We start from the raw sequence: 14,265 nt of genomic DNA on the forward strand, positions 1-14,265 counted from the left end.
TGCGCATAGAGCACCCAGATTAGCCTTTGGCAGACATCCCCCGATATGTATCGCTGTTCAGCAAAACACACCACCCCAAACTGTATCTGTCTGTTTACATTAACATCCATTGTAAACAGATTCAAATCAGAGTTAAGGTGTGAATGCCAGCGGCACATTGACGCAACCAGGCACCATTAAACAGTTCAGTTGTCTCGTTTTTTAAAAAAACTTAATTTTCCCTATTTGCTGACTTCTTAGAAGTGTTTTGGCTGTGTCCAAATATTGTATCACAAATGAATGTCGTCACATCAGCTCAACCAATCCCATTTATGCAGAAACCGTGGAAACGTGCATATATGGTCAGTGTGAAAGGGGTTACCTTTTACGTCAAATTCTGGAATATTGTGTGAGTTTCCCCCAAAATGCTTCACGCTGTGGTACCCGTCATAGTAAAATGTCTACTATTTGAGCAAATATGTTCATTCTTAATATCATTAGCCCAAGCCGTATAGCATAACTGCCCAAGTCTTTTTTTTTTTTTAACATAATAAATTCAACAAAAATTAAGTTGCTTATATTCAATCTTCATGTATTCTCATGACCTTCATGACTGAGTTAATTTACGCAGAATTTATAGAAAAAAAAAATTTTTTTTTAATGCACATTGTATTTTTTCTACTGGATAATGTCACAGTAAGTTAAAAGTGATTTGAGCAATTATACTCTTAGGCTAACGATATTGTGAAGCATAATGTACAGCTAGCTTTTCATTTCCATTTAAAACATCATCGAACCGTTTCCCTCCTCAGTGACGTTCCCCGTGCGGAGGGACACTTTGTTTGTTTACCAGCAGGACGTGGATCTGACCAGTGAGCTCTCGGGGCTCGGCGGTGAGGGCAAGTCAGCGTGCGGTGGAAGCGGCGCCAGCTAACGAAATATAAATGCTCACGCAAATCAAGACTTTGCTTTGGGGCATGTTTCACCTTCTGGTCCAAACAACTCTGTCACCTGTTCTAATCCAGTTGATTTGTGTGTTGATTAATGTTTGAATGTCAATGATCAGGTGATTGTCATTGGCCTGTCGGTGGACCCCACTAACGCTTTTTTCCAAACACGTACCTGGGCACTGTTTGGAGCCATCCTACTGGAGAGAAATGGTCTTCAAAGCATTAGAATGAGTCGAATTAAAAACAAAAAAATATATTAATCGGTCAACCCTACACGTGGCACACATGAGATTTTAATAATAGCAAGTTTCTGTCCTTTTCTTTGAATGGTGTGACTCACAAAAAGCGGTATTAACCAACCAATATGTTGTCTGTCCGTAGTGGTTCTTATTGAGAGTTCAGTATCCCACCTGTTGATGGTTTGGCATTCTTTTTGCGTGTGTGTGTGTGTGTGTGTGTGTGTGTGTGTGTGTGTGTGTGTCCGCAAGCAGTCACGCAGGATGAGAGCAACCGCACGTGGGGTCGCAGCGCCCCCTTCAGGTCGGATGATTTTGACGACGTGAGGAGGGGCATCAAGAAGAAGGGGAGGACCTGGGGGCCCAGTTCACTGCAGAGCAAGGAAAGGCCGCCTTCCACAGAGAGGTAAGCTGTTGTGTTGTCATATTTCTCTTTTGATGATGATTTTTTTTTTTTTTTTAAGAGTTCTTACAGGTGTGTGTTTTGTCTTTAGAGTACGTCCCCTCTCAGATGGCAGCAATCCGTGGTCCACCAGTCTGGTGAAGTCACAAAAGTCTGTCCCCCTCTCTGCCATCTTTGCTGAACAAGGTCTGTCTAAATCTTCTCATTAGTCACGTTTGAAATGTTTGTCTCACTCTTCTACTTGGAGAATGTCACATTTTTTTGCCTATAACTAATGTGAAAATGTTAAAAAGTGCAAATACGTTGGCAACAAAGGAGCTGTTGGTGTGATTCTTGTTCATAGCAGTGCTGGCAGTGTTTGTGGATACAAATTTGCTCCAAAATGTTTAGATATGAAGCCCCAACTCTGAAAATTCACCCTCTCCATCCCTCAAAATGTTTCAATAATTGCCTTATATTATTAGTTTAAATGGTAAGTATGCCCCAATTTTTGATCCCAAAGCACTTAAAATAATTTCAAACTCATTTTACAAAATTCCACTTGAAAATAAATGGCTTGCAGATTTATTTATCTAAAAAAAAAAATGTATTGAAAGTGCAAAGAGGCTGGCGTGTATGTTGCTGCTTCGCAAGTCTGGCCTCGGGTGCCTGGAAGTCCAGGCAGTCCGGCTTCCTCCCACATTCCAAAAACATGCACTGTAGTTTGATTGATGACTAAATTGGCCATTGGTGTGAATGCGAGTGTAATTGGTTGGTAGTTCATACAGTATGTGCCCTGTGATTGGTTGGCAACTTGTTCAGTGTGCACCCAGCTTCTCAATCAAAGACTGCTAGGATAGCTTGCAGCACGTCCACCATCCGAGTGACGTTAAGTGGTACGGATAATGGATGGATCTTCTTCGAGGTTGGATCCTCCCAGGAAAAAAATATATATATAAAAAAAAATAAAAAGAAATGAAATTGATGGGATTTTTTTTTTTTTTTTTTTTTTTTGGCCATTTAAATTGAGTGAATTAAATCCAACAAAAGGTGAATCCTCCATGGGCGCATGCGTAGCGCCTTCCGGTTTGGAGATAGTGAGTTCTGCTGAGAACGAGACCTCCTTAAAAATCCGCCTTTTTCTAAATATGCCACAATTTGTGACACTTCCGTATCATTTTGCCGTGTGTCTGTGTAAAATCGCTGAAGAACACGTTGTATTGATCTCCAGCTGAAATTAGCGTTGCTCCTGACTTCCAGCAGGAGGCGCTCAAGAGGAGGCCTTCCCTCCAGAGTGTCCAGACACCAGCTCCAAACCAAAGCAGATCAAGTTCCCCAACCAGGTGTACCTGGATCTACCTCTATGGCGGGATGAGCAGCAGCCTCCCGGATTTGGCGGGGAAGCCGGGTCTGCGGTGCAGGGAGGGCTGAGCGAGAGTCCGGAGGACCCCTACACCACCACCTCCACCTCCTCCGCCTCCACCACACCGCAGCTCACGCCCACCAATAGCCTGAAGAGGATATCGGTCCGTCGCAAGACTGATTCTGTGCTGTACGGCTGCGGCTCCCTGCTGGCCTCCGTCGTGCTCGGCTACGACATCCGCGAAGCGCTCAAGAACGCTCAAGACGATGGCGAAGCGCCGCGGGAAGAGAAGAAAAAGAAGGAGGGCCTGTTCCAGCGTGCTACACGCTTTCGCCGCAGCACCTCCCCGCCGAACGGCGGCGGCCGACCCCGTAAGGATGAGACCTCACCGGGCCACCCCTCCAACTCGCACGCCAACTTGGTCTCTATGTCAGCCATCGTGGAATGTCAGTCCACCAAGTGTCTCCTGCAATCGGAAGTGGAGGTGTCGCAGTTCGGCCTCGGCAAGGTGGACCTCGTGCCTGTCAGTCGTCAGCTGGAGACCCCTCGGCCTGCCCCCCCAGTGTCGGCGCCGCCACCGCTCGTGGAAAATAAAGAGACGCCACCACCGCAAACCCAAAGTCAGCAGCCAGAGGTGATGAACCATAACACGGGGACGCGCCTCCGCAGGAAAAAATACAACATCCATGATGGTGAGTTTTGCAATGCCTATAAACGCTTCCAAAATTGGGGTGTGCAACAATGCTGACTTCAGAGGTTGCGACAAATAATGGACCAAAGACTTGTGTGCATTTTGTGTAGCGACAATATCAGATTTTATTTACCGTAATTTCCAGCCTACAGGGCGCACCTGCTCATAAGCCTCACCCAGTACATTTGGAAAGGAAATACCAATTGGTACATGCGTAAGCCCCAATTGCCCACAATGAAACACGAGATATTTACAAGGAAAGATGGTACACGGAAAGAGTTTTCAAAGTTTTAATACCTTAGCTTAGCTTAATATAGCAACAACACGGTAGCGTGAACAGGGCTGCAAAAAAAAAACAAAAAAAAAAAAAAAAAAACAGCCATGGAAGCTACACAGTAGCAACATGGTAGCACAGCACTAACACGGCCGGTTAAAAAAAAAAAAAAAAAAAACATACCTAAATCACTGAGACATGTCAGTAACACGCTAGTGTGGCACTAACAGGGCCAGTTTAACAAAAAAACATACCGGTAAATATCACAGACACAGCAGCAAGACGCTAGTGCAGCGCTAACAGGGTAACATTAAACTAACATTAACATTAAACGCTAACATTAAAAAAAAAAACATACCGATAAAAATCACTTCATCACATTGATTCCACCGTCTCACTCTTACCTTTTCCACTCGAGTGCCCCTTGCGGCCGTTAGAGAAAAATGCACAAATTAGCCGCATCGGCGCATAAGCCGCAGGGTTGAAAGCGTGTGAAAAAAGTCGCGGTTTATATGCCGGAAATTACGGAATTGAAAAAACATCCAATGCCAATGATATTATATAAAACTTGTTTTGCTCATTTTTTTTCCCTCTCATGTTACCAAACAAGACACATTTACAGTAAGAGGAAAATCTTTCATCCACAGCTCTTTTCTCCAACTCTTTCCCTCTCCATTTTGTTCTCTGTGCGTAGCTAACGGCCTCCCCAGCCTGCCGCCCCCCGCTGCCCCGAAGAAGACCAGGGACACGCGCCCCGTCTCCTTTTGGGCCAAGCCGCACACGCGAGGCCTCGTGGCCCGCCTGGGCAAGGGCTACTCGCTGGGCCACTACTCGGGCGAGAAGGCCGCTCAGGCCTCCTCGTTGCTGGACATGGACGCCGAGGGCCAGAATCGCGACTGCACCGTGCCGTTGTGCCGCATCCAGAGCTCGCCGGCCCGGCCCACAGTCTACGAGCTGGAGAAAGAGTTCCTCTCCTAGAGCGCAGATGGCCTTCTCACTGGCTCGAGAACTTAGAACAGGTTAGTCCAGAACAGGGGTGTCAAACTTGTCTTCAGCAAAGGCCACGTTGTTATTACAGTTGTAATAGTGAAACCACATGCCAAAAGTCACAGTTTAATATGTACCTTGGTTTTAAGTTGGCATCGGGTCAAGTAAGGGCACCAAATGCAAAGCAAAAAAAAAAAAAAAAAGAGCAGATTTAATTAATGACGTTTAAAATAAAACGTCAACATTTTAAATCCTTCAGAAAATTAAGTATGCAAACAAGTGCAATATTAACACTCTCAGCAGTGTGAATGATTATGTTTTTAAAAAGAAATAACAGCATTTTTATTCCCTGTGCTCCATCTGAGAATCCCGGGAAAGGCTGTTTGAAGTCCCTTGGAAATTGCATTTGAAACCATGCTGTTTTTTTTTTTTTTTTTTTAATAACATATTCAGATTCTTTTGATGGAATTTCAAGTCAACGTATTTGACATTCTACCCAAAATCATGTTGGATGATGACATGACATGACAGAAGCTGAGTGGATTTCTTTACTGGAGATGTGTGACGGTTACGCTTTTCCTGTTCCTTACCAAATTGGGTGCATCCCAAAAGCTGCCATGCAACATTTTAAATTAGCCGTCTTCCAAAATGGGATAATTTGGGTTTTTGTTCCCCTCAAAATTCTGGCTACACTTTCCACAGTCACTCACATTTGACGAGCGCATTCACAAATCTGCACAGTCGAGCGCGAAAAATCACGCGTGTAAAATTTCTTTCGAGTAGCAAAAAATACATATTGAAAGACGTTGCTTATTTTGTGTGGTCTTGACATGAATTAAGTTAATTGAGCATGTTCGGAGCTGCTCCGTGTACTGCGAGCGCATTTATGTCGAAAGTCATCAACATCGTGAGCCATGTCAAAGGAAATCCAGTTACACCAGGTGTGCTCAATGCGTCGATCGCCAGGCAGTTTTGGTTGATCGTGTGACGCCGTGCCCCAAAAAAAAAAAAAAGACGTTAGACTATCATCCACCTCGTCGCTTGATTCAGGTGTGGCCAATACGTCGAGTGCACGCACATAAAGGCGCGTTCTAGCAAGCCGGCCCGCTATTTACGGCAGGCGCGGCGATGTGCGCGGTATTAGGTGACAACTACATACTCGGGTGTAACAACTTATTTTAAGATCTTGAGATTCCTTTGCTAGTCATACCCGCAACTTTATATCTGCGCGCATGACTGGTGGACCACACCTGTAACTTTATATCTGCGGGCATGACTGACCACACTCGTACATTTTTCAAATGTGTGTGACTGGTTTCCATCTTTTCCTGGACAAACGTTGTCTTCTTGCTTTTGATCAAAATTGCCGTCAGTAAACTGTTAAATGAGACTTTTTTTTTTTTGTCCTTTTCCACAGTAATTGAACTATTAATTGGCTATCGATCAAATATATCTATACAGACCCGACAAGCACCAAAAAAAAAAAAAAAAATGACCCAATTTCCAAAATGACGGTCACGCATGTGTGTGTAGCGGTGTGTGTGTGTGTGAGACGTTGCAGGAAAGCACAGTAAAGGAACAGGAAGTATTACGGCCACCCGTCGAAATAAACAGCGCAGCGCAGCTCAGCTTCTGGCGAGGGGGTGTCATGACAAAATGGAAACAAAATTGGGGGAACCCTAATAATTGCCTCATTATGTTAGATAGCTTGGATTCTGATTTTCATTTTTTTTTTTTTTTTTTTTAATGATAACTAATTTTAATCACAAGTCAGGGAAAATTTGACTTGACGTGGATCTGGCCAGTTTGACACCTGTGCTCTTGAACATGGCGACGTCGCTCCCCAATGCTTTTGACTATATTATTATTATTATTATTATTCCTAAGGTTCCACACCATCTTGGTGCAGCTGAACGTTGACCGCCGCTGCGGCGTTCACGACACATTCTTGTATTTATATATCTATTTTTATAGGTAATTTAATAGCAGCCAGTGGAACAAAACCGTACTGTACATGCGTGTTCATCCACCCATTGTAGAAGTCCTCCCTTTATTTAGAGCAAGTATGTAAATATTCCTTTCGGATGTGCGCTGCCCGGTGGCGCTCGAGGAGCCAGAGGACAGCGACTCTGTGCTGGATGGCACCTGGAGCGCCGCCTACAGGCCCTAAAAGGAGGTGCAGGTTGAAAAAGCAGCAGTTCAATGAAGGAATCAGAAGGAATACAAGTTGCCGGTTTTTTAATTCTTATTTTTAACGGATTACCACGATGACTTTTCCGACCGTGTCCTGATGACTTCATGGCGTCACAGTGTGGCGCATCATGTGACCTGCATTCCTCATTTGGGCCTCCCACCCTCTTTTTCTTTTTTTTTTTTTTTTTTTAAACCCTGAAACTAGCCCATGATTACTTTTTTGTACTTTTTTTTTTTTTTTTCATGGAATCTTCTACAGCAGCCACTGAAATGGCTTCCTCAGGATCACCTAATGGGCTCCATTTTGTATTTTCTAGGCCCCCCCACCCACACCCCCGAAAATAAACACACCTCTGTGAGGATAGACTATGCAGACTCGAGCAGCTCTCGCTGGCTCTTGTTTTGAAAAGTTATACTCATCTGTTTTGTACGGTGTCACCAAATGAAATGGTTTAAATTCAACCTTTTAGTATGAAATCACACTTTTATGTGATGGATTTGAAAATGTGAACGTTTTCCTCTACACGCGAGCTGCCTTAATCACACAGGGGTGGGAATTGCAGCGTACTCTTAATTGTATTTCCCAGTTCATTAAAACACTGCCCCCCCCGATTCGTTCCCTGGTGCCAGACAAACAACTGCTTCAAATAAATTAAAAATGACAAAAATTAAACAGGTAGTGACTATTTCCGTTCAGTTGGTCAAGAGGGTGTCTGAATGCTCTTGCTAACTAAAACAGCAGCACAAACCAACACTTCCCACTATTAAATTCCCGTCTGAAAATAAAACTGGTCATAACTGCACTGGTTTTCATTCCAATGTTCACGCAGCCGTTGGAAATGTTTTGCTCACCAGAACAGCAGCACCTACTCTGCCCTAATTCGGCCTTCCTTCAAGAAATCGCCAGTAGTAAATAATGTAGGCTCATTCAGAAGCCTGTCGGAACTCTGTTGCTAACCACAACAGCAGCACACACCAGCAGTTACCGTTTCCGTTCAGCCGCTGTTGTTGATGCGCAGATGTTTTCAAGGCTAATGGTTGCAAACCAAAACGGCAGCGTCTAACCTGAACTCAAATGAGTTGGCGGGCACCGCTATGAGAAACGTCTCCTTCAAATGAATCACATGACCCTCCCCAAAATGGATCGAATGAGTACGACACCCCCGCCCCACCACGTTTCCTCACCCCCTGATGTCGAGTGAAAGCGCACGTTACAGTGGGACTCAAACCCGCGGGCCCATCTGCATCAAGCTAGCAAACATTCCGTTTTGAAGATCTTTTGTTTTTCCTCTGACGGAGCTTCTGCCAAGTGGACCAAAATGAAGGCAAAGAAAAAAGGAAAAAGGAAAAAAAAGGTGTTACTGAAGGACATTTTAGTGTTTGTGCAGGACCAAAACGTAAGCAGCTGCTCGTGCGTGTTAGGCGCGTACTCGTGTGTAGTCCAGGAAGACGCCGACGTTGGCCTTGACGTGTCCCCGATGGAATGACACAAAGTACTACACACCACCCACTGCGCCTTTCAGTGACTTTTTCTATTCTTATTATTATTACAGTATTTCATTGGCGGATTCAAGAGTATCGACATTTTTCAATAAAGTCGGAATTGAGACGATGTGTGCGTTGTGTTTTTCTTGTTCCAAACCCTAATTTGAACCCCGAATCGGTTGTCTGTGAAACCTGAACATTTTGTTGGCATTTGAAAGAACGACAGCAGCACGTAATTCACTCGGAACAAAGACATTTTAATGTAAAAATAGCTCGTTTGCATTTTCTTCTTGACTAGTAATTATGATGTCATATGTTAGTGGGGGGATGTGTCAGAAGAATTGAAGGTGGAAGTGGGACTGCATCAGCCCCTTCCTGTTTGCAGTAGTAATGGCTAGGCTGACAGATGAGGTTAGACTGGAATCCTCAAGTTTGACAGAAGATGACGGCAAAGTGAACGTGTCGGTGGTTAAAATCTTTGCCAAGTACTTGTGGCTTGACCCCAAAACATTCTTTTTCTTATATTACCATATTTTTTTGTACTATAAGGCGCACATTCAGTGAATGTCCTGTTTTAAGACTTTTTTCATACATAAGGTGTACCGCATTATAAGGCGCATAGAATAGACGCAAAAGTAGAGGCTGGGGTTACACATTATGCATCCGTTAGATGGAGCTGCGCTAAAGGCTCAATCTTGATCCATATATAAGGTGCACCGAATTTTGAGAAAACGAAAGGCTTCTAGGTGCGCCTTATAGTGCGGAACATATGGTAGGTGTGTCAGAAGAATTTAAGGTGGAGGTGGGACTGCATCAGGGATACGCGCTGAGCCCCTTCCTGTTAGCAGTAGTGATGGATAGGCTGGCAGACGAGGTTAGACTGGAAATCCCCTTGGACTATGATGTTCGCAGATGATATTATGATCTGCAGTGAAAGCAGGGAGCAGGTGGAGGAACAATTAGAAAGATGGAAGCACACACTGGAAAGGAGAGGAATGAAAATTAGCCAAAGTAAAACAGAATATGTGTGCGTGAATGTGAGGGGCAGAGGAGGAAGAGTGAAGCTCCAGGGAGAAGCGATAGCGAGGGTGGACGACTTCAAATACTTGGGGTCAACAATACAGCGCAACGGCGAGTGGGGTAAGGAGGTGAAGAAACAAGTCCAAGCGGGGTGGAACAGTTGGCGGAAGGTGTCTGGTGTTCTATGTGACAGAAGAGTCTCCACAATGATGAAGGGAAAAATTTATAAAACAGTGGTGATGGCGGCACTGAAGAGACAACAGGAAGCAGAACTGGAGGTGGCAGAAATGAAGATGTTGAGGTTCTCGCTCGGAGTGAGCAGGTTGGATAGGATTAGAAATGAGCTCATTAGAGGGAGAGCCAAAGTTGAATGTTTTGGAGACAGGGTTCGAGAGAGCAGACTTGGGTGGTTAGGAGATGTTGGTAGAAGGGTGCTGAGGATGAAGCTGCCAGGCAAAAGAGCGAGAGGAAGACCAAAGAAAAGGTTGATGGATGTTGTGAGGGAGGACACGAGGAAGAGCCACGAGATAGGCTTAGATGGAAAAAGACGACACGCTGCGGCGACCCCAAATCGGGACAAGCCGAAAGGAAAAGATGTTAGTGTGGTGATTGTGGGGTCAGCATAGCTTCAAGTCCGTCCATTTGAGCGTCAACATCAAAAACAAACAAGTCTTCCCTCTTTGCTTTTGTCAATCAAACGTTGAATGTTGAACTGTGCCGTCTGTGGTCATGTGACCTCAGGAGCACGCAGTTGAATCTTTCCAATTGGCCGGTGTAACCTCATGAAGTCTCCGCTGTATCATTATCATCGCACTCATGCGCATACAGTTCAAGAGACATTTTACGCATAGTTGCTTTATATTAGTGTGTATTACTACGCTCATAGTGTGGTGATGCACTTTGTGGGCCCGCGGGCGCTGCTGCGCCCCTGCAGCTCTGCGACGCTCTGCGACTGGAAGCAATATTTTGTCTTGGGCTTCACTTTGCTCACCAGAAGCTTTCCCGAGCAGCAAAGTAGCTCAAACACCTCCTGGGGAAAAATAAAAATAAAAAATACACACAGTCAAGTGAAACACTGTTTGATACAAGAGTAAATTATAAACAATATTTTGGGGACGGGTGGTTTTCAGAATTGCGCACAGGATGTACCTCCTTGTCCACTTCATTGATGAGAAAGATTTTGTAGATCAAATTGGTGCCAAGGCGACTGCGTTCCATCTTCTTGGCCACCGGCTGGGGGGTCCTCACGTGGACCACGATGCCTTGATCACTGACGTTCAGCCTCAGAAGCGGCGCACTGATTTTGGCTGAACGGAAGAGAGACACAAGAGGAAAATTGCACTTTGGTTTCACTTGGCAGCAGGAAATTTAGGTATGCTTGGTTTTTTGTTTTTTTTTTTTAATTTCCATCAAAGATGAACTTATTTTTGATCTGATTGCGACCAGATTTGAACTGGGATTTCTACACAGGTCGGCACGAGTAGATACTGTAGATGTGAGATGAAAATGCACTCACTGTGCCATCGGGGGCTGAATTTCGGGGAGAGGACCCACTCGGACGTGCGCGAGGATGAGGACGAGGCCCTCAGTCTGGCGTAGTACCACTCTCGGAGGTCCGAGGTGACCCCGCTGAGGTCGCATTGCAGCTTGCGGATGCCCCGGCAGCCGTCCGCGTCCCGCCACTCGGGATCGCCGTAACTGAGGAGCAAGAAGGGTGGGGAAAAAAAAAAAAAAAAAAGTATTAATATTGAATTGCAGTATTACAACTCTGTTTATTATATCGTTTTCTACAGCGAAAACACACCTTTTGCGCTACCTCTTCTACTGCATTCAATATACATTTTAAATTAATATTTGTATTCATGACTTGAATAAAACGAACAAAAAAGTACAAATAAATTTGGAATTATTTTTAAAATAATGAAATATAGTTTTTTCAAAGTTTGCTATATATAGCTATTTTTTTGGTACTCTTAAATAAAAAAAAAAAGCAGTTAAAATTGAATTCTTTTTAAATCTTCACTGACTGCAAATGTGTTTATGTACAAATATAAATAGTAGATATACACACACACACACACATCCATTTTCCAAGCTGTTCATCCTCAGAGAGTGAGAGAGGGGCGGCACAGTGGAAAAACTGGTAAGGACAGCTACCTCACAGTTCCGAGGACCTGGGTTCAAGTCCGGCCTCGCCTTGTCACCGGGCCATTCATTTAAAAAATAAAAATCAAGAAGGGTCCTTGAAAGGAGCCTTGTGGGACGCCAAAAATCAATAAGCGTATAATTTGGCCTCACATCTTCCACTGGACGTCATAGCGCGCGTCGTTGCTTTTCTCGGGCGGCGTCCAGCGGAGGACGTTCTTGAAGTCCACAGAGTCAAAGACGACATTCGTGGGAGGGGCGGACGACGCTGTGGACACAAATAAACAACAAGAAAGTCCAACACAGTAAGATAAGAAAATGGAAATAAAACAGCATTTGACTTCAAGTGGTTTTTACCTGGCACGGTGAGACAGGTGGCCAGATGGAGCAGCAGCAGGGTCCCGGTCGTCAGGCTTTTCATTTCGTCGACTGCGTCAATTGACCCTCGAGCCGCCAACATTTAACGTGCACACACTTCCCCTTCACTTTTCTTTTTTTTTTTTTTTTAAGTTACGGTGTAGATCACAGAACATGTCCTTTTACAGAAGTCCACGTGAACAATGACAAAGCACTTTTCCAGCATACCGACACAAATGAATGTACTATACACTGGATAGAAAAAGTCTGCACACCCATGTTCAAATGCCAGGTTTTTGTGGTTTGACAACAGAACTAGGATATACATTTTTTTTTTTTCATCACCTAAACAACTCAACTGAAAAACAAACTGAATTCGTTTAGGAGGGGGAGTAAAAAATAACACGTTAATGAGGTTGCGAAAGTATGGACATCCTCACAACAGGGATCTGTAGAATTTTTGACTGGGTTTGCACAGACTTGCCTGAGCACGCCTATTTGGAACGTGATAAATAGCTTTTATTTATCTTCACGTCACTGTTGTTGCACATAGTTTATAGTTTCGACACAATGTTACATAATCAACAGACCCCACTGGGGAAACTATAAAGATTTATTGCTTTGTTTATCTCTTGCCTGCAAATGTATAACAGTTGCATTTTACATAACATATTTTTCAATCACAGCCGAGTAACTTTTAACTCAGTTTTTTTATGAATTTATTTACCATATTACAGGTTTGCTGGTATATTTTTGTCAAAAACAAAAAAAAAAAACAGGAATCCAAAATCCTAATAAACACCAATCTGAATGTTTCAAATATGCAATAAGACACACAATTTGGTTGTATGGAAGTTTCAAGATGAAAAATGTAATCTGTGGAAATACATTTTTGAAAACAAAAGACTCGCAGTCATTGTATCCCTCAGAAGGGGATTATGAATCGTGAAGCCATAACGATCGTCTCATATCATTACGTATACACAAACTGTTGGATAAACACTTTTGAAATAGGAAGCCAGCAACAAATAAGGCTGGTAACATTTCAAAAATTATTAAGTGAGGAAAATTTGTCGTTTTGGAATTCAAGCAAAAAACATTGTGGACGCACAACTACGGGCCAAATAAACTGATGTGGTGGGCCAGATCTGGCCCACAGGCTTTGAGTTTGATATCTTTTATGTATTACATTAATATAAAAAAAATATTTTGTACATCGGTTAAAAAAAAAGTGTAATATACGTCTTTTCAAAAAGTTACACTTGGTTATAAATGAAAAATGTACAATATTTTATCAATTACATCATACAATGAAAATGTAAACTTTTCAATGTTTTGTAGAAATATTTCTAAATAAAATAGCTGTAAATCTGAAGATGAACTTTTGTTTTAATCAATTTTAATTGAATATTTTAACTTTTATTTGCACTTATTTATGTAACTTATTTGTACTTTAATATTTGACTGTTAACTGTAATGCAATTCCTTGAAGTAGATTTGTGAAATGTCGGTTTATCAGAAACGTCGACTCGGCCACCACGCAAAGCAAATACCGGGAATGAGGATGATGAGCGTGTGCGGTCACGTGACTTACTGGAAGCGAACGCTTCCCACTTCCACTACGCAGGTGACACGACACGCAGAGAGGAAGGAAAGTTGACCGACGGGCTTTCAGTCTTTTTTGCTTCCAGGGGAAGACGTTAAATGTCAGCCGTCGCACTTCTTCAGCCGCCAGCTCAAAGCTTGACGCCTGCTCTTTGGGCGAAGTGTTGACGGCGTGTCCATTTTAATGTAATTAGCTATTATTTAGTTCATTCAATGTATTTTTAGGATCATTTGAATGACTTTTTAATGGGAATGTTCTTTTCAGCATTTGACAAGTACTCCAGGTGGCACGGTGGAACAGCTGGTAAAGCGTTGGCCTCACAGTTCTGAGGACCCGCGTTCAATCCCGGCCCCGCCTGTGTGGGAGTTTTCATGTTCTCACCGTGCCTGCGTGGGTTTTCTCCGGGAATTCCGGTTTCCTCCCACATCCCAAAAACATGCAACATTAATTGGACACTCTAAATTGCCCCTAGGTGTGATTGTGGGTGCGGCTATTTGCGCCCCGCGATTGGCTGACAACCAGTTCAGAGTGTACCCCGCCTCCTGCTCGATGACAGCTGGGAAAGGCTCCTGCGACCCTAATGAGGATAAGCGCCAA

At 43.6% G+C, this 14,265-nt stretch overlaps 2 protein-coding genes across 4 annotated transcripts in view; one reads left to right on the forward strand and one right to left on the reverse strand.

The window, feature by feature from the left end:
• Positions 1 to 8,724, forward strand: part of map3k21 (mitogen-activated protein kinase kinase kinase 21) — a 32,688-nt gene extending 23,964 nt beyond the window's left edge. Inside the window, exons 7-11 of one of the 3 annotated variants that reach the window (XM_061837190.1) lie at positions 1,421 to 1,571; positions 1,660 to 1,754; positions 2,808 to 3,602; positions 4,570 to 4,894; positions 6,750 to 8,724. In XM_061837190.1, coding sequence (XP_061693174.1) covers positions 1,421 to 1,571; positions 1,660 to 1,754; positions 2,808 to 3,602; positions 4,570 to 4,853 — 1,325 coding nt within the window. In that variant the 3' untranslated portion in view covers positions 4,854 to 4,894; positions 6,750 to 8,724. Of the gene's footprint in view, positions 1 to 1,420; positions 1,572 to 1,659; positions 1,755 to 2,807; positions 3,603 to 4,569; positions 5,126 to 6,749 lie in introns of those variants that run through there. The other 2 variants (XM_061837189.1, XM_061837191.1) reach the window with 2 other exon arrangements.
• A 49-nt stretch (positions 8,725 to 8,773) lies between these two features.
• Positions 8,774 to 14,229, reverse strand: il22ra2 (interleukin 22 receptor, alpha 2). Its single transcript, XM_061837193.1, has 5 exons — positions 12,063 to 14,229; positions 11,859 to 11,973; positions 11,077 to 11,258; positions 10,710 to 10,867; positions 8,774 to 10,590 (listed from the first exon to the last, which is right to left on the reverse strand). Exons 1-5 carry the CDS (start codon positions 12,163 to 12,165, stop codon positions 10,441 to 10,443), a joined length of 708 nt encoding a protein of 235 aa, XP_061693177.1. The 5' UTR covers positions 12,166 to 14,229; the 3' UTR covers positions 8,774 to 10,440.
• Between the last annotated feature and the right edge of the window lie 36 nt (positions 14,230 to 14,265).

This window comes from Syngnathoides biaculeatus, chromosome 12, assembly GCF_019802595.1.
Source record: "Syngnathoides biaculeatus isolate LvHL_M chromosome 12, ASM1980259v1, whole genome shotgun sequence".
Lineage (NCBI taxonomy): Eukaryota > Metazoa > Chordata > Actinopteri > Syngnathiformes > Syngnathidae > Syngnathoides > Syngnathoides biaculeatus.